The sequence below is a fragment of the Hemitrygon akajei genome, chromosome 5 (assembly GCF_048418815.1).
Source record: "Hemitrygon akajei chromosome 5, sHemAka1.3, whole genome shotgun sequence".
In the NCBI taxonomy this organism is placed as follows: domain Eukaryota; kingdom Metazoa; phylum Chordata; class Chondrichthyes; order Myliobatiformes; family Dasyatidae; genus Hemitrygon; species Hemitrygon akajei.
Genome location: NC_133128.1, coordinates 188,264,200 through 188,284,383, shown reverse-complemented (window position 1 = coordinate 188,284,383; position 20,184 = coordinate 188,264,200). Strand labels below are relative to the sequence as shown.

The window sequence follows — 20,184 nt, the reverse complement described above, 5'->3', positions numbered from 1 at the left end:
ACAGTAATCTGTTACTGGAAGGAATGGTTAGATATATGGAGAATGATGTGGGAAGAGATAAAAGGGTACATGTTGCATCTCTTGCAGTTACATAGAAAAGTGTGGTGTGAAGGAGAGCGATTGTTGGAAATGGAAATGTGAAGGTGGGTGGGTGAGGGAGGAGCTATGAAGTGAGAAGCTAGGAGGTGATAGAAGAGGTAAAAGGCTGAAGAAGGAGGAACCTAATAGGAGAGAAAAATATACACTCAGAGAAAGTGGCACCAGAGAGAGGGGATGTTAGGTGACAAGAAGAGAATGGGATAATAGTTGTAATGGGAAATGGACAGGGGAGATGGGGTTGTTTAACATTTGTGCCATACCCAGACAGGATTTGAACTGTTGCTCCTCCAACATGAGAACAACCTCATTGTGACTGTAGAGGTGATAATGGACATAACAGAATGGGAAGTGGAATTAAAATGTGAGACTGCGATATAATGATATTTAGGGAAAAAGGGGAAGGCGTCTGTCTCTCAGTTTCTATCTGTGTAATTAAGGTCATAAGTTTCTGAATGTTGCAAGGTATTAAATCATGGCATTCTGCATACAGTGCTGTTGCCTGTGTCTGCTTAGTTAAGCTTCCGAGTCAGTTTCATGGCCTACCAGTTGATGCTCAAAATTCTTAACTCTGTACAATATTTAATATTTGCATTCATTATGTTCATCTAGCTCATGCCTTTTTTACCTGTTTGTAATGAGATCCTGAATTCAAGTAGCTAACATAGATTAATATAACAGTGGGCTCATTGCTAAATCCGTGGATAACAATATACTTCAGGATACTTTTTCCCTGCCTCCTTCAACAAATGTCAGTTACTTTCTAGCCTATACATTTGTCTTCTACAACTCTGAATTTCTATTGCATACCTATTCATGATACATAGTTCTAAAGAATCCAGAAAGTGCTGGAGATATTTCGAAGGTGAGGCAGTGTTGGTTAAGAGATAAACAGAGTCAACTATTCACTTTCCATCAGAACCGTACTTTTAAACTCAGTAAACAGAGAAGCAGGACCTGAAGGGTAGTGATCTCTGGATTGGTGCCGTGATAGTGAGGATAGGATAGAATGAGGTGGCAGATCGATGTATGGCTGAAGAATTGGAGCAGGGGGCAGGGATTCAGATTTCTGGATAATTGGGACCTCTTCTGGGCAGCTGAGGCCTGTACAAAAGGGATGGGTTGCACTTGAATCCGAGGGGGACAAATATTCGTGCGGGCAGGTTTATGAGAGCTGCTGGCAGTAGTTTAAACTAATAAGGTAGGAAGTTGGGAACCAGTATGATAGAGCTGAAGATGAGCCAGCAGGTTTACAAGTAGATGATGTACTATGTAGTATGAATGTAAGGAAGGACAAGCCAATGATTGGGTACAAATGCAGACAGAGCGAAGAGTTAAATAGTACCACAGTAGCAAGATCCAAAAGGACTGAAGAGGCTGTATTTAAATGCACATTGCATTCGGAATAAGGTGAATGAACTCGTGGTGCATTTAGAGATTGGTTGGTATGACGTTGTGGGAATCACTGAGTTATGGGTGAAAGAAGGCCATAATTGGGAACTTAACATCAAAGGATGTTGTATTGAAAGGACAGGCAGGAAGGCATAGGCAGTGATGTGGCTCTATTGGTAAGTGATTGAATTACATCTTTAGAAAGAGGTCAGATTGGGTCAGAGAAGGTAGAATTTTGTGGGTGGAGTTAAGAAACTGCAAAGGTAAAAAAAAAAACAATTATGGAAATAGTAGCCATGATGTGGGGTTGAGGTTGCAATGGGAGCTGGAAAAGGCATCTAATAAAGGTAATGACATAACTGTAATGGGAACATCAATATGCAAGGGGATTGGGGAAATCAGGTTGGTGTCAGATTGCAAGAGAGGGAATTTGTTGAATGACTATTAGATGGCTTTTTAGAGCAGCTTGTGCTTAGGTGAAAGGCTATCTTAGATTGGGTGTTAAGTAATAACCCAGATCTTATTAGTGAGCTTAATGAAAAAGAACCCTTAGGAGGCAGTGATCATAATAGGTTTGAATTCATACAGCGATTTGAGAGGGAGGAGCAGTAAGTCACATGTATCAGTATCGTAACAGAATAAAGAGAATTACAGGGGCATGAGAGAGGAGCTTGCCCAGGTGGATTGGAGGACGATACTGGCAGGGGACGACAGCAGAGCAGAGATGGCTGAAGTTTCTGGGAATAGTTCACAAGGTGCAGATAGATATGCCCACAGAAGAAATTGTTCTCAAATGGCAGGGGTAGGCAACCATAGCTGACAAGGGAAGTAAGGGACTGCATAAAAGCCAAGGAAAGGGTATATAAGATAGCAAAAGTGTGTGGGAAGTTGGATGATTTGGAAGATTTATAAAATCCAACAAAAGACGATGAAAAAGCTATAAGAAGGGAAAAGCTGAAATATGACGGCAGACGAGCCAATAATATAAAGCAGGATACAAAAAGATTTTTCAGCTATATAAAGAGTAAAAGGAAGGTTGGAATTGATATTAGACCACTGGAAAATAATGCTGGTGAGGTGGTCATGTGGGTGTGGTGAACTACATATACCTGTCTGGACACGCCCCTCTGCTGACTGCTCCTGTGGCTCCTCCCACAGACCCCTGTATAAAGGCGGTTGGAGGCACTGCTCCTCCCTCAGTCTCCAGGATGTTGTGTGGTGGTCTCTTGCTACTAATCGTGGACTCTTGCAGCTAATAAAAGCCTATCGTTTGCCTCCTGTCTCTGAGAGTCAGTGGAACAAAGAAATGCCAGATGAACTTAATGGGTACTTTGTATCAGTCTTCACTGTGAAGACACTAGCAGTGTGCCAGAGGTCCGTGAGTATCAGGAAGGCAGGAGTGAGTGCTATTGCTATTACAAAGGAAAAAGTGTTAGACAAACTCAAGGGTCTTAAGGTGGACAAGTCACCTGGGTCAAATGGACTACATCCCAGAGTCCTGAGAGAGATTGCTGAAGAGATAACAGATGTTTTGGTCGTGATCATTCAAGATTCACTGGATTCTGGCATGGTCCCGGAGGACTGGAAAATTGCAGATGTCTTTAAGAAGTGAGGAAGGCAAGATAAAGGAAAGTATAACCCAATTAGCCTAACCTCAATGGTTGGGAAAGTGTTGGAGTCTATTATTAAGGATGAGGTTTCGAGGTACTTGGAGACTAATGATAAAATAAGTCAAAGTCAGCATGGTTTCTCTCAAGGGAAATCTTGGCTGACAAATTTGTTGCAGTTTATTAAGGAAGTAACAAGCAGTGTGGACAAAGGAGAGGCAGTGGGTGTCATTTACTTGGAATTTCAGAAGGCTTTTGATAAGGTGCCACACATGAGGCTGCTTAACAAAGCAAAATCCTATGGCATTTTGACAGGCAGGAGGTAACGAATGGGAATAAAGGAGGCCTTTTCTGGATGGCTGCCAGTGACTAGTGATGTTCCTCAGAGGTCAATGTTGGGACCGCTGCTTTTCACATTGTTAGCCAATGATTTAGATAATGGAATTAATGGCTTTGTGACAAGGTTTGCAGATGATACAAAGATAGGTGGATGGATAGGTAGTAATGCAGGACTTAGACAAATTGGAAGAATGGGCAAAATAGTGGCAGATAGAATACAGTGTTGGGAAATGTATGATAATACATTTTTGGTAAAAGGAACAATAGTGCAGACTATTATCTAAATGGGGAGGAGATTAGAACATCAGGGGTCCTCATGCAAGACTCCAAGATGGTTAACTTGGAGGTTGAGTCTGAGATAAAGAAGGCAAATGCAAAGTTGGCATTTATTTCAAGGGGAATAGAATATAAAAAGCAAGGAGATAATGTTGAGGCTTTATAAGACACTAGTCAGGCTGCATTTGGAGTATTGTCAACAATTTTGGCCCCACATCTCGAAAAGGATGTGTTGTCATTGGAGAGAGTCCAGAGGAGGTTCACAAGGATGATTCTGAGAATGAAGGGGTTAAGATATGAATATCTGGCAGCTGTACTCACTGAAATTCAGAAGAATGTAGGGGGATCTCATTGAAACCTACCTACCGAAAGAACCAGATAGGGTGGATCTGGAGAAAATGTTTCCTGTGATTGGGTGTCCAGAACTAGAGGGCACAGCTCAAAATTTAGGGGCAACCTTTTAGATCAGAGGTAAGGAGGGATTTTTTTTAACCAGAGAGTAGTGAATCTTGTAGAATGCTCAGCCACAGACTACGGTCCATGGGTACATTTAAGGTGGAAGTTGATAGTTTCCTCATCAGTCAGGGCATCAAAGGACATGGCGGGAAGGCAGATGTTTGGGGTTGAGTGAAATCCTAAATCAGCTGTGATGGAATGGCAGAGCAGACTCGATGGGCTGAATGGCCTAATTCTGCTCATATGTCTTATGGTCTAAGTGATTTTTTCACTTGAATTTTGTGAAATTCTTCTTGAACGCCTTAATCATATAATTATGATTCTGATGAAGCATCTCAGCCTGATGCGTAAACTGTTTATTCTTTTCCATAGATATCGCCTGCCCTGCTGTGTTCTTCCAGCAACCTGTGTGAGTTGCTTTGGATTTCCAGCATCGATAGAATTTCTTGTGTTTACTCATTTCCATTAATGCTGCCTGACCTGCTGAGTTCCTCCAGCATTTTGTATGTGTTGCTTTGGATTTCCAGCATCCACAGACGTTCTCGTGTTTTAATCATATAATAGCTCATTTTTAGGCCAGATCTTTATTGATTCATGTGATCTCTCTGCTGCTGCACTGTTTTTTTTGTGGTCCTGATCAAGCACAAGGTTCAATAGCCTTTGGCTATTGTGGGAACTGAAAGAGATCTCACATCATCTTAGACAACTGATCTTTAGGCATTTTCACTTGAACACCCTTGACTGTTAACTACTGCCAAAGGTCTTTGATCTGTTGTCTAATGTATCTGATAATCAGATATTTAAAAACAGTTCTAATATAGTTTAAAAGGTTTGGCGTGGACTAGATGGACCAAAAGGCCTGTTTTTTGTGCTGTATTTTTTGCCAACTCTATTAAAATAGCATAGTAAAGGAAGCAATCAGGAGAAAATCTGCTGATTCTGGAAATCCAAAGCAGCACACATAAATACTGGAGGAAATCAGTAGGTCAAGCAGCATCTATGGAAAAGAATAAACAGTCGACGTTTCGGTCCGAGACCCTTCTTCAGGACTTGTTGATGTTTTGGACTGAAACATTGACTGTTTACTCTCTTCCACAGATGCTGCCTGGCCTGCTGGGTTTCTCCAGCATTTTGTGTGTGTTGCTTTAGAAAGGAAACAAACTTTTGGCTTGAGTCGGCATCCCTGTACCAGGCAAAAGTGAGAGGTCTGGTGTTTCCTTTTTGAAAATGGCTAGCATACGGACTGGGTCACTCCCAATGCCCACCTTTCCCATCACATCATCAGTGCCTTAAAATTTTGGTAAATATTTTAATAGTTTAATAGGGACAATTATCAGTTAGCCTCGAGTATGTTTACTTAATAAGTTTTCAGTTTGCCTATTACTTTGTGTTAAAATAAAGCAGAATTTTCTATTATTCATAATAACAGTTTATCTTTGGCTAGCACTTGTTCATTTTCCCTTCCAACTACTTTGAGGAGGAAACTATACAAAATATTCATGATGCTGTGCTGCATTGATACACTAAGAAGACTAAGCCAGAGACCAAATAAGAATTTGGGATTGAATTATGAATTTACTTGTGCTGCTGACTTGTTTGGGAAGTCTTAATATTTTAAGAATCTGAAATCATAACTCGATGTGCTGTGTCCTATCCATGTGGAATATCATTTAATAATTGCTTTCTGAAATGAACTTCAATTCCATTGCCAGTACTAGCAAGTTATACAGAATCCCCCTGCTATCTGAAGGTAGATCGCTCCTATGAAACAGTTTGTAAGCCGGAACGTCGTAAAGTGAAGAAGCAATTACCATTTATTTATATGGGAAAAATTTGTGATTGTTCGCAGACCCAAAAAATAACCTACCAAATCATGCCAAATAACACATAAAACCTAAAATAACAGTAATATATAGTAAAAGCAGGAATGATATGATAAATATACAGCCTATATAAAGTAGAAATACTTTTCTGCAATCATTATAGTACTGTCTACCGTAGCAAAAATCTCACTACAGGCATAGCGGAAGCACTCTCTCCAGTAACCTTTAAGCTATGAAGCTGCCAAATCATACCAAATAACACATAAAAATACACAGCCTATATAAAGTAGAAATAATGTATGTACAGTGTAGTTCCGCTTACTGGTGTCAGGAAGACAGCGAGCACACTGATACTGGTGTGTTAAGCTAAGTCGTCAGAGGTTGGGGTGCTTGGCAATTTTTTTCCAATAAATTGCAGTTTTGTCACAGTTAAACCCTTGCTTATACAAATAACCACCTTCTGTAATTATTTTCTTCAGTTCTGCTGGGAACTTTTCGGCAGCTTCAGTATCAGCCGAAGCACTCGCTCCAGTAAACGTTAAACTATAAAGCTGCCGAAAAGTTCTCAACAGACTAAAAGAGACCACTTTGCTATGAGCACAACCAATAGTAACATCGGCAGCTTTCAAAATTCTTTCTCTCTGCGTGTGAATTGTGCACGCAGGCAAATTCAATGCGCAGACTATGTCCTTACTTCGTTGACCACGATTGAAGCGCTTAATTACGTCCACTTTTATGCTAAGTGTTACACCCTTACGAGCTCTCTTAGGCTTTACCGATACCTTAGGACACATCTTTTTAACGGATGTACAAAATAAATCGAGATAAAGCACAGATGCTCACAGACACGTGTTTAAGCAATGGTGGCTTGATACTGAATGCAGTTCTGGGGGCGGAGCTTGGCTGCACAGGGCGCCTGCTGCCTCTTCGTAAAAGCAAAAACTCTTTGGTTAGCGAAAGCAGGTAAATAATGCAGGTCTTTCATAAAAGCGAGGTGTCGTAAAGCGAATGTTCAGAAAATGGGGGCCACCTGTATTACAGTAAGAATGGGCTGCCGGCAATGATGGTGGTGGCAGATATGATAGGGTCTTTTAAGAGACTTTTGTATAGGTACATGGAGCTTAGAAAAATAGAGGGCTATGGGAAGTCTAGTAGTTTCTAAGGTAGGGACATGTTCGGCACAACGTTGTGGGTCGAAGGGCCTGTGTTGTGTTGTAGGTTTTCTATGTTTATAAAATTATTTACCTTCTAAATATATTCTCTTAATTGAGGACCAGGAATTATGTAAAATTTGATGTATGTCTGATTAATTCCAATTGTGTCTTTGTAATGTAATGCAGATTAATAGTCAGTTCCATGAATGTTGCTCATCTGTTCTGTAGTGATTCAGTAATTACATCTAAGTTACTTTATCGAACAGTTCAAAGCATTTACAGTCCTGTGCAAAAGTCTTAGACAAGTATACGTATATAGCTAGGGGGCCTAAGACTGTGGTGAACTACATATACCTATACATATACATATACAGTTCTCTCAACCATGATTTCCCCCTCCCTTCCCCCTTCCCACCCTCAGTCCACAATAGAGACCCAGATCGGAATAAGTTTTATCATCCTTGTGTAGGATTCCCTAAAGGTTAATTTGCAGGTTGAGTCAGTGGTGAGGAAGGCAAATGCAATGTTAGCATTCATTTCAAGAGGACTAGAATATAAAAGCAAGGATGTAATGTTGAGACTTTATAAAGCACTGGTGAGGCCTCACTTGGAGTATGTGAGCAGTTTTGGGCTTCTTATTTAAGAAAAGATGTGCTGAAACTGGAGAGGGTTCATAGGAGGTTCACGAAGGTTATTCGAGGATTAAATGGCTTGTCATATGAAGAGCGTTTGATGGCTCTGGGACTATATTTGCTGAAATTCATAAGAATGAGGGGTGACCTCACTAACCTATCGAAAGGCGAAAAGCTTTGATGGAGTGGATGTAGAGAGGATGTTTCCTGTGGTGGACAAATCTAAGACCAGAGGACACAGCCTCAGAATAGAGGGGTGCCCTTTTAGATTGGAGATGAGGAGGAATTTCTTTAGCCAGAGAGTGGTTATTCTGTGGAATTCTTTGCCACAGGCAGCTGTGGAGGAAAAGTCTTTATGTACATTTAAGGAAGAGATTGATAGATTCTTGACTGGTCACGGCATGAAGGGAGATAGAGAGAAGGCAGGAGATTGGAGCTGAGAGGAAAATTGGATCAGCCATGATGGAATGGCTGCACAGACTCGATGGGCCAAATGGCCTTATTCTGCTTCTATATCTTATAGTTTTATGGTCTAATCACTTCGAAATATCATGAAATTTGTTTCTTGTGGCAGCAGTACAGTGCAATACATAAAATTACCACAGTACCTTGCAAAAGTCTTAAGCACCCTAGCTATATATATATATATGTGTGTGTGTGTGTGTGTGTGTGTACCTATGACTTCTACACAGTACTGTATATTCAAAAGTTGTCAATGAAACAATAAAAATCCAGTTCTTTTTTGAAAAGTTTCCCTCAAGTACAAAATTCTTATTTAATTGCAGTTAGTTAATTTCTCCATAATCAGTAGTGTGGAGGAGCAGAGGGATCTGGGGGTACATGTCCACAGATCCCTGAAAGTCGCCTCACAGGTAGATAGGGTAGTTAAGAAAGCTTATGGGGTGTTAGCTTTCATAAGTCGAGGGATAGAGTTTAAGAGACGTGATGTAATGATGCAGCTCTATAAAACTCTAGTTAGGTCACACTTGGAGTACTGTGTCCAGTTCTGGTCGCCTCACTATAGGAAGGATGTGGAAGCATTGGAAAGGGTACAGAGGAGGTTTACCAGGATGCTGCCTGGTTTAGAGAGTATGGATTATGATCAGAGATTAAGGGAGCTAGGACTTTACTCTTTGGAGAGAAGGAGGATGAGAGGAGACATGATAGAGGTGTACAAGATATTAAGAGGAATAGACAGAGTGGATAGCCAGCGCCTCTTCCCCAGGGCACCACTGCTCAATACAAGAGGACATGGCTTTAAGGTAAGGGGAGGGAAGTTCAAGGGGAATATTAGAGGAAGGTTTTTCACTCAGAGAGTGGTTGGTGCGTGGAATGCACTGCCTGAGTCAGTGGTGGAGGCAGATACACTAGTGAAGTTTAAGAGACTACTAGACAAGTATATGGAGGAATATAAGGTGGGGAGGTTATATGGGAGACAGGGTTTGAGGGTCGGCACAACATTGTGGGCCGAAGAGCCTGTAATGTGCTGTACTATTCTATGTTCTATAATCATTGAGATGTTTTTAGAAATATATATGATCATAGAGGATCCAATGAACCATACTGCAAATATATACAGGGGCAAAATTGCATTTACTTCTCTAATATCTTTCCCAGTTATTCTGTGAAGGAAACATGACATTTAAGCATTTTGGTTTAAAAAAAAACTGAATTTGAGTCATTGACTACGTGAGTTGTTGTTATACAGTAGAAAACATTCAGGAAGTATAATGTGTGGTACTCTATAGAATCCATATGGATTTCACATACAGCAGTTTTATATATTTTTACATGTTTATAGGTTTTGGGAGGTCAAATTAGTAAATTTCCTAGACTATTGTGAAAACTTACTTTCTGTAAACTACTTGCAAATACAAAATTAAATTAATAGTCAAAATAAGACCTGTGGAATTCTGAGGCATTAAATAAAACTTGGATTCAAATATTTTTCAGAAAAAGGCAGACTACTGCTGACTCTTACAATAATGTGTATGTTAAGATCTCACATATTTCTGACACTCTGGCAATGAGGAGTGAGGACCAGGTCTCCGGTGAATTAAAAATTCGCTTTTGCTTGAAGTTTTGCACTTCAGTTGAAGTTGTCAAATGCAGAATGAAACAAAAATTCCTTTCTTTGAGCTGATGATATGAAAAAGTTCTCATGCACTTCCTATACTCAGTCTGAGTTGATTGTTTCTTAAAAACAGCAGCTATAAACTCATTCAATATCAAATTTTAGTTACAAAACTAGGTTGTCAAGGGATTTGTTTTACCCCTTCAAAGTGCCAAAATGAACATTGAAAATCCTCTGGTTTGTCTCAGGTAAATTTGACTTTGAAATGCCAATTATCTAAAATAGCCATTGCTTCTGTAAGGTAATTATATAATTCTCTTTATTCCAAAGCTATTTTGTATATTTTCAAAGTAACTTGTCTTAGATACCTTAATGGTTTCTGAAAATCTGTGTAACTGAAAGCGTAGAAGACAAGACAGATTCACACATATTACCTCTGTGTGTGTTTGCATTCCTGGCATTTAATCTTTTAGTTTTCTGAATTACTATTACTATTGGATATAAGTAATAACGTTCTGGCTGTTAGAAAATGGGGAATTTAAATTCAGTTCATTAAACAAATGTGGAATTAAATCACTAGTATCAGTGACAGTGACGGACCCTACCAAAATCTTTAAAAGGTTATGTGGTTGACTAAGGATCGGCTTTCCTACCCCAATCTGACCTCTTTGTGACCCATACTCTTAGTTGGTTTACCGTTGACATAATACTAAAAAGAATCAAGCCTACTATAGACATACAAAACTGGTTAGAGCACTCATCATTAGCTTGGGCCTTGGGTTGTAAAGCTCAGGTCACCTTGCTGACCTCATTAGCACCAGGAGACATGCCAGAGTTGGAGAAGTTTCACACAGAGCAGTATGCAACTTCCTGACAGTCATATTCACACTTTTCAGCCAACATCCCATCACCATCTCTGAGTATAGTCTTGCGAAAGGACGGACCTACTAGAAGTGAAGGTACATCATCATCATCATCTTCACAGGCCTTCATGGTCCATGACCATGACCGTCCTTGATCATTTTACCTACAGAAGTGGATTGTCGATGCCTCCTTCAGGGCAGCATCTTTACAAGATGGGTGACCCCAGCCATTATCAATACCCTTCGGAGATTGTCTGCCTGGCGTCTGTGGTCGCATAACCAGGGTATGTGATATGCACCACCTGCTCCCATGGCTTCACATGACCCTGATTGGCGGGGGGGGGGGGGGGGTGCTAAGCAGGGATACACCTTGCCCAAGGGTGACCTGCAGGCTAGCGGAGGGAAGGAGTGCCTTACACTCCTTTGATAGAGATGTATCTCCATCCCACCACCCAAGTGAAGGTATCCTATCAGAGAATGACACTGATAGTCTGCAACATTGACTTTGGTCTCAGTGAGGTCCCATGGCATCTTGTGAAGGTCAGGGTCACCTGGTTTGAATACTGCAGACCTCAGCTTCCGTAGGGAGTGAATCTCCCAGATCATCCATGCTATCCAGTTGGCAACACCCAGCTTTGCTGGTGAACTCAGTGATGGTGGTTACATATTGATCTAAGCTGACAGCTGAGTCTCTGGACATGGACCAGATTCAAAGCAGTCACGCAGAAGCTTATCTGCTTCCTCGGAGAAGCACTATAATTTTCTGAACTAGTGTCTCATCGTGATGGACTATCATTTGGAGAATCAAGTTGGGCCTTTTCCTGTTGGAAAATTTCCGCATCAATATATGATCCATGGAAAGGGAAAACATCTAACAGAAAGACAGAAGGCCATAACTATTTATGATGCCTAAATGTATAGTTGAAAAGATAAGTAAATCACATGGATAAGATTTAATCCTCTATAGCATGATGTACTTTACGTTTGGGTCAATGTTCAGTATTTTTAACTTAACAACATATCATTTTCAAAACTACAGGTTCCTTAAAGTTGTTTAGCCAGGAGAGTATTGGGGATAAGCTCCCACTACCTATTAAATGCTCCCAATGGCGTGCGTCTCAAATAGTCTCTGACAACCAAGTCTAGCTCCTGGCCTTCGCATGTGAATTAGCAACTAAGCTCAGCGCAACAGCTTCTATTGACAGGAGAAGGGGCAAAGGTGGGTTACTGGCACCTTAAAACCAGATGCTTTGGGTAGATGGAGCTTTTTAGCCATGCTGGCAGCTCATCTAGTGGGAAAACTCTGTTCTCTAACCTCTGCTGCCTTGGGGCTATACCCCCTCATGGGTAAGGCTTCAGGGGTAAACCCAAAGAAAAATCCGGAGCTGGAGTTCTTAAGCCAGTCCCATGTTAAGTTCAGTGCTGACTGGTAACTCCTGTTATGCCGTTGGTGCCAAACTGTATCGGTCTCTGCCATTCCTTTGGATTCATCAGCTGCTTGGAGAGGGGAAACCGGCTACATGGGCAACAGCTTGCTCTCCATATCATAATGTCCTGGCTTGTGTATCATGTAGATAGCTGGGTTGCAACATGCGTGACCTACCGAGGGCCTCAAAGCAAAGTACAGATAATGTTAGATGTTTATATCTTGGAGGATGAGTAAGCACACAGCCGGAATTAGAAGCAAGTAATTTTACGGAGTTGTAGGTAATTACTGAAACAGTGACTGTACTTAGCCTCCTGTCCTCATGATGAGTCAGCTGCAGCTACAGGAATAGAAGCTGTTGTAGTTGCTCTGAAAGGGGCAGGTTTGATGTTTTGTTGTTGGTGGCTTCACTGTATTTTTGTACTGCTTTTTTCTGACATTTCAGTTTGGATTGTGCAGGCGCTGGAGCTCTGCTCCTGACATTTCCTGAACTGATTTTGTTTGGCTTAAAGCAAAACCTGATTAAAAATAAACACAAAAAAATGCTGGAAGTAGTCATCAGATCCAGGCTGATCTAAAATTATTTGGCATCTCAAAGCAATTACTCAATCAGTTTAGGATAGGCCTGCCACTGGAAAATTGTTCCTGTTGAGGAACAGGTTGCATACCCCGTAAGCTTTCATTTTGAATGTTCATTGTTGAGAGATGCCGAGATCAGGAACAAATGTTGGGGGCTAAGACAAACATAGGAGCCATCTTCTCGTGGATCACTGGTGAAGACGTGGTGGTGGATCAGTAAAGGTAAGAGGAAAGTGGGTGGATAAGAATGTGTGTTAGTCCAGTGATAGCCTTGATAATAGCTAGGAGTAACCTCAGTACATGTGGGACTAAGGGGTTGGTAGAAGTCCTGAAGAAATGTCGACTGTTTACTCTTTTCTGTAAATGCTGCCTGGCCTGCTGAGTTCCTCCAGTATTTTGTGTGTGTTGATAGGCTTGGTAGTCAGGGTAAAGTGAGGGGGTAATTGCAGTAATCATGTTGCTATATGATGGGCAAGTGGGGCAATGTTTGTCATTTTCAATTGGGTGGGGATACCCACCTTGAACAGTTCTACACCTGGGTCAAGCTCCAAGTTGGAGTGGAAAGTTTGTTAAATCTTGCACATTTTAAATTATATTTTCTTGCATGATGGCCTTGATAAAGCACCTAGATCTCTGTTTCAGACTGAAGAATGAAGTCTAAACAAGTATAAATATCTATTGTAAAATAAATTTCAGAAATGTAAGAGGCAGATTGGATTAAAGGAGAGAAATAAAAAGGAGAAAAAATATAGATCAATAATGATTAAAATGTTAATGAATGTGAGTGTTTTAGTGGCCATTATCATTCATCAGCATTCTATCAGTTGGTGTTATCAAAACTCTCAAAGTTGTCTCAATGCTTAAATTTGTAAAAGAATCCATTAATAGATGAGCATTTTAATTATTTCTAGCTGAGAATGAATTACATAGATTAATGAAAGTGATTTTTTGCTTTTTTCTCTATTGTAGCTAATGCTTTCTTGTTTAAGAAATTCAGCAATTCATAATAAGAATGCTAAAGTAGTAAAAAGTAAATTCCAATAACCAACAAAAATTATCAAGTGTACAATTAATTAGAAGTGTTTTGGAAAGAGAGGCTAAGAAAATATTCAATGACTATTTGAAAACATAAATATTGATTGTAGCTCATAAGAAGGAGCAGCTGGATCAGATTGACATTGTATATTGTTTTCCTTGCATCAATAGCAAGGAATGTTCAGAATTTCAGCCTGCCAATGCAATCCGCTTATCATCTGTGCACAATGAATTCTCATCCCTTTATACTGAGCAGAACACAATAGGAAAGCTTGCAACATCATAGTTAAACTTGTGGAGCAGTGATTTTGCAAGTCTGTCTACCCATTTATTTCGTGGCTAGCATTATGCTTTACAATACAGGTGACCCGGGTTCAATTCCCACTGCTGCCAGTAAGGAATTTCTGCGTTCCCCCTGAATAGATGATTTTCCTCCAGGTGCTCCGGTTTCCTCCCACAGTCCAAAGATTTTCTGGTTGGTAGGTTAATTGGTCATTGTAAATGGCCCCCTGATTAGGTTCAGATTAAATCAGGGGATTGTTAGGCAATATGGCTCAAAGAGCCCATTCCATGTTGTATCTCAATAACTAAATAAGTAGAATCAATTAAAGACCATTTGTCTTTTGTTCAATTAGTGCAGAAGACGACAGACTGTGTCAATAGTGATGGGGGTTAATGCTGATCTCCAGTTCTGATTTCCATTGGTAATGTCTTAATTGTACAAATACTCAGTTCTTTTAATGTCACTAATATGATGGTGAACATCAATTGAAGGTTTGGGTGTGTATGTAATATTGCCTATTTAGAAAGTAATGTTATCTGTGTAACCTCAAAATTCAGCATTGGTCTCCAACAGTCAAATTTGTCAATGGCTTGTTTAATTTGTAGTCAAAATCTGTCTGAAATATAATTGAATTTATGATTCTGAACTAATTTTTGTTGTACGGTTTTATTTGCACCACAGCGCAAACTATTCACGACTGTTTGATTAAGGGCAAATAGGAAATCTGGGTAGATACAGTAGTCCACAGGACTAAAATCTCTAAAAAGTTTATTAAGATTTATTGTTTTCAGGTGATCAGAGAAGAAAATATTTTCATTTTATCACAGCTTCTGTTTCAGTGCATCTTTGCACGTTATCTTCCCATGTAAAAACCCGGATCAAGGGCGTCAAAATTCAATGTTCAAACTAAATTTATTATCGAAGTACATATATGTCACCATATACAACCCTGAGATTCATTTTCTTCAGGGCACACTCAGTAAATCCATAATAAAATAATAACCATAACAGAATGAATGAAAGACCATTTGTCTTGTACAATCAGTGTGCAAAAGACAACAAAGTGTCAATACCAATACCAATAGTGATCTGATGTTCTGATTTCCCATTACATTTCAAATGCCTGATCTGTTAATGTCATAAACGTACAAATTCTCAGTTCTTTCAATGTCACTAATATGATGGTGAAGATTGTTTTTTTTTCGTAATTTTGACAGTACAGTCAATGTCTGATAAACATTCAATGATGTAGTCAATTAAAATGCCCATGGCCAGACTAATGTTTGCAGGCTTCCAAGCAGCAAATGGATTTCTCCAGATGAGGAAAAAACTGTCAGTATTCTCGAAGCAGAATTGCAATTAATGAGGCATGGTGACATGCTGAATTGATTTTTCTTTTGCATCCTTATCTCCTAGCTCTTGTAATATCAACCCTGCCAAGCCTCCTCAGAATTTAATGTTTTAATTAAATTTCCTTTCCTTCTTCAAAGCTTCAGTGAATATTGGCTCAATCTCTTTTCGTTTGTCAGCTCTTTCATCCGATGTGTCAATCTAATGAGCTTCCTCTGTACTGCCTCCAGAGCAAATATATACTTCCTCGTTTGATAATCAGAATAATACAATGCACCCCACATGTAGCTCACCAGTGCACTTTGAAGATGCACTAAAATTTCTTTTCTTTACAGTGCTTTACTTTTCCCACTTACTTGGCTTCACCCATCACCTTCTAGCTATCCTCCTTCCCTCCCCCCACCTTTTAATGCGTGTGTGTGTGTGTGTGTGTGATGTTCTTGTGCATGGAAGCATGCAGAGACACCAACTGGTATACAAAGTGTCATTGACATTGCTTTAGTAATATCAGTGTGGAGGAGCAACACCTTCTATTCTGTATGGGTAACCTCCAATCTGATGGTATGAACATCGATTTCTCCTTCCAGTGAACAAATTTCCCCCCCCCCACCCCCCTTCATACCCGACTCTGACCTTTCACTTCTTCTTACCTGCCTATTACCTCCACCAAGCCCCCTCCTCCTCCTTCCCTTTCTCCTATGGTCCACTCCCCTCTCCTATCAGATTCCTTCTTCTCCAGCCCTTTACCTTTCCCACCCACCTGGCTTCACCTCTCACCCTCTAGCTACCCTTCCTCTGACAGCACTAGCTAGAGGGAGAGGATTATTGGTCAAATGCAGGCAGACACCCCACCCTCCATTCTCGTCCTCGTCAACAAGGCTGAATCCCAAACATAATGGACAAAGATTACCTCATGGGAGCCATTTGTGCTGCTTCATGTAGAAAGCATATTGCTGCTGAAGTATCAGCGATACAGTGATCATGTAAAAATATTGTTCCAAATGTGAAGGATGATTTCAAATGTTTAATTATAAATATGTTTTGATATGAAATGTTTTCATTAATTTCTTCAATTAAGCAGGATCCCTGTCGATCCTTTTCAAGAACAGCTTGCAAAGGTTCAACTATAAACATGTTTGTGTATGAAATGTCATTAATTTATGCCCCTTGAGTATTTGCGCACCCATTACCCATGGATTGCACCAGTTGCTATGAGAGCCGTCACATTTTATCAGAAGTTCACTTTATGTGTTTCTTCTAATATTTTCTGACAGAATACTTTACCCAAGACTACTTCTGTTCACAGGTCATGGAGAATGTGACTGTGGTGAGTGCAAGTGTCATGCAGGCTGGATCGGAGACAACTGTAACTGTTCCACAGAATTGGAGTCCTGCTTGTCAGATGATGGGCAGATTTGCAGTGGGAGAGGCAACTGTGCATGTGGTCAGTGTTCATGCACGGAACCTGGAGCTTTTGGCGATACCTGTGAAAAGTGCCCGACATGCCCCGATGCCTGCGGCACAAAAAGGTGCGAATTAGGTGGCTTTTCAGAAAGGAGGGGTTGATTTGAGATTCCACGCGTACGTACAGCACATTACTTGAATGTTATGCATTAAAATTGTGATATACATGGATACCATTACAGTGCCTTGTGAAACTATTCAGCCCCCAACCCTTTGTTCACATAAATGAATTTTGTTGTTCTGCTCCGCACCTCGCGGCGAATTGGGTGGCAACTTTGCCATTTCTTTAGCATCTGGTCTTTTTTTTAATGAGGTTGAGTTGCTAGCTCAACAAGCAAGCCAGCATGGATGGAAAGCTTGCCTGGAATTGGCCGGATTCGAACCCAGGACCACTTGCCTCGAAGTCCGGTGAACATGTCACAACACCACCGGTTGGCAGAAATGAGTGTCACAGCCAGATATTTTGATCAATTTAACTGAGAATTTTTATTTGTGAATTACATGCTCCTTTTTTTCACAGTAGAGCTCAAAAAACAGAAAATTGTCAAGCCTGAAAAACTGAAATGCCGGCAGTTCAGAAGTATCTATCCTCGTGCTCAGTATTTAGTTGAACAACCTCTTGCAGCTGTTACAGGCAGTCATCTTTTTGAATTAGTCCCTATTAGCTTTGCACAATGTGATGGTGCAAGGTTTTCCCATTCCCACTTGCCAACTTGCTCAGGCTGTGCCAGGTTAGTTGAGGGCTTGTCACAACAATCTTGAGGTCTTGCCAGAGATGTTCTAATGGGTTATGGTCAGGACTTGACTGGGTCACTCAAGGACATCAGTTTTCTTCTTCTGAAGCCACTCCATGGTTGCGCTGACAGTGTGCTTTGGGTTGTTGCCCTCCTGAAAGACAAACTTCCTCCCAGTTTAAGCTTTCTGGCAGAGGCTAGCAGGTTTTTATCCAGTATCTCTCTGTATTTAGCAGCGTTCGTCTTCCCATCAATCTAACCAGATTTCCAGTCCCTGCTGCTGAAAAGCATCAGCATAGAGTGATGCTACCTCCACCACACTTTACAGTGGGGATGTCATTACCTGGCTGATGTGCAGAATTAGATTTGTGCCACAGATACTGCTTAGTGTTGAGGCCAGAAAGTTACACTTTAGTCTCATCTGAACACAAGACCTTCTTCCACATCTTTACATTATCTTCTAAATCACATTTTGCAGAGTCTTTATGGGCAAGAATATGCTTTTTTTTAAAATCTGGGTTCTTCCTTGCCACTCTTCCATAAATACCCTTTTTGTGCAAGGCCTTAGAGATTGTGGAGCCATGAACTTCATCTCCATTTGCAGTCACTGACTTCTACAGCTCACTCAGAGTGACTGGTGTCAGAGTATCCTCTCTTACAAGTACCATTCTCCCCGGTGACTAAGTTTAGAGGGACTGTGGCTGGTTTCATATTTTTTCTACAATGAACTGCGCTGAGCTCTGTTCCTTTGAGATGGTCTTGTACTTTTCTCAGATTTGTGCCTCGTATCATTTTCATGACTTGTCTTCACTTCGTTTGCTCTGTTGAAAATATCCCATACTGTTAGACATTACAGACAAATACTTATTCTTATGAATTCATTTAAAACATTTTCTGCATCAACCAGTTGGATGAGTTGGTAAGGTAATATAGAGTATTAAGCCTGAGGGAAGTTAGCATGGTAATTACGAAGAGGATGAATACTTCTTCAACGTCAGAATTTTTGGTTTATAGTTTTTATTTAAATTGCTGACAGCTTTTGGAATTTTTCTTTTGATTTGACATGAAGCACAATGTTTCGTAGATTAGTTCAAAGGGATCAATATATTATAAATTTAGAAAATGGGACAGTAAAATGTAAAAATAGTTGTGGGGACTGAATACTTTTTCAAGGCACTGCAAATATTATTACCGAGCAAAAAAATAGCTTCACGCTCATAGATCACAGAATGAGGGTGAATGGCAAGAATTGGAGTAATGATTTAGAAACAAGAGTGACATAGATAGGAGCTCCAGCAGCAAAGGAGATGAAACAGGGAATCTAAGGAATCAAAAATTACTCTTGTATTCATTTTAAACTATAAGGTAGAAAGTCATGTTTCATTGGGGTGGTGGGTGGAGATACATCTCTACTAAAGCGGTGTAAGGTGCTCCTTCCCTCCACTAGCCTGCAGGTCACCCTTGAGCAAAGTTTAGCACCTGCTTAGCCCCCTCCCCCCCCCCCCCCCCACTGATCAGGGTCACAAGAAGCCATGGGAGCAGGTGGCAGATGGTCGTATGAACAGCTGGTGCAGATCTCAAGTCCTGGTTGTGTGACCACTGACACCAGGCAAGCAATCTCTGAAGAGTATTGACAATGGCTAAAGACACTGAGCAGAGAAAGGTAATGGCAAACTACTTCTGTAGAAAAATTTGCCAAAAACAATCATGGTCATGGATAGATCATGATTGTCCACCTCATATAGCACAGCGCATAACAAACAAACGACTGTTTCGTTAAGGTGGATTCTGCATTGTGAAAAGCATTACAAATATTTCTTTGTTACAGGGAGTGTATCGAGTGCAGGTTGTTTAACTCCGGAAGACTGGCTGACAATCAGACCTGTCAGAAACTGTGCAAGGATGAGATCCTGACGGTCGATGTCCTCAGTAAGTGTATCTCTGTTTCTACAAATAAAAACCACTTGAAATAATGAAACCCAAATCCACTGTTTATAGACCATACTTCAACATTACAAAAACTTCTGAAAACTCAAACCAGCTTCTGCAATTCAGAACTTCTAAAAGGAAGTTCTGCACACAGCCACAAATCTATAACATCTTTAGCACAAGCAGTCTAGGGTGAATCAGTTTTTGTGCGACCATTCCAGCTGTATGTTGCAATCACACTGGCAAGTCGACATACTTTTATTTTGGACAAGTGGCATAACATTTGAAATCTTCCATTCCTCTCACACCTCTCCCTGATCTAATTGAAAGAATACGTATTATTGAGATACAGCTCCAAACAGGCCCTTCGGCTTCTTTGAGACATGCCACCCAGCGATCCCTTCGATTTAACCCCAGTCTAATCACGGTACAATTTCCAATGACCGTTACCCTACCAACCAGTACATCTCTGGACTGTGGCAGGAAATCAAAGCTCCCATGCGATCACAGGGAGAACAGGCAGCAACAGGAATTGTACCTGGTTTGCCTGTACTGTAAAGCATTGTGCTAACCACTACACCTCTGGGACAGCCGATATATCCACTTAATATTTGACTAGCTTTTCTGCAGTATTCTCTTTATCCTTTTTTACGTACTTCCTTTCCTGGGTCT

General features: G+C 40.6%; 1 protein-coding gene across 1 annotated transcript in view; it reads left to right on the top strand.

Moving 5' to 3' along the window:
* Window positions 1-20,184, top strand: part of itgb5 (integrin, beta 5) — a 139,085-nt gene that overhangs the window by 102,701 nt on the left and 16,200 nt on the right. Inside the window, exons 11-12 of the mRNA XM_073047518.1 lie at window positions 16,692-16,914; window positions 19,412-19,512. Coding sequence (XP_072903619.1) covers window positions 16,692-16,914; window positions 19,412-19,512 — 324 coding nt within the window. The remainder of the gene's footprint in view (window positions 1-16,691; window positions 16,915-19,411; window positions 19,513-20,184) is intronic.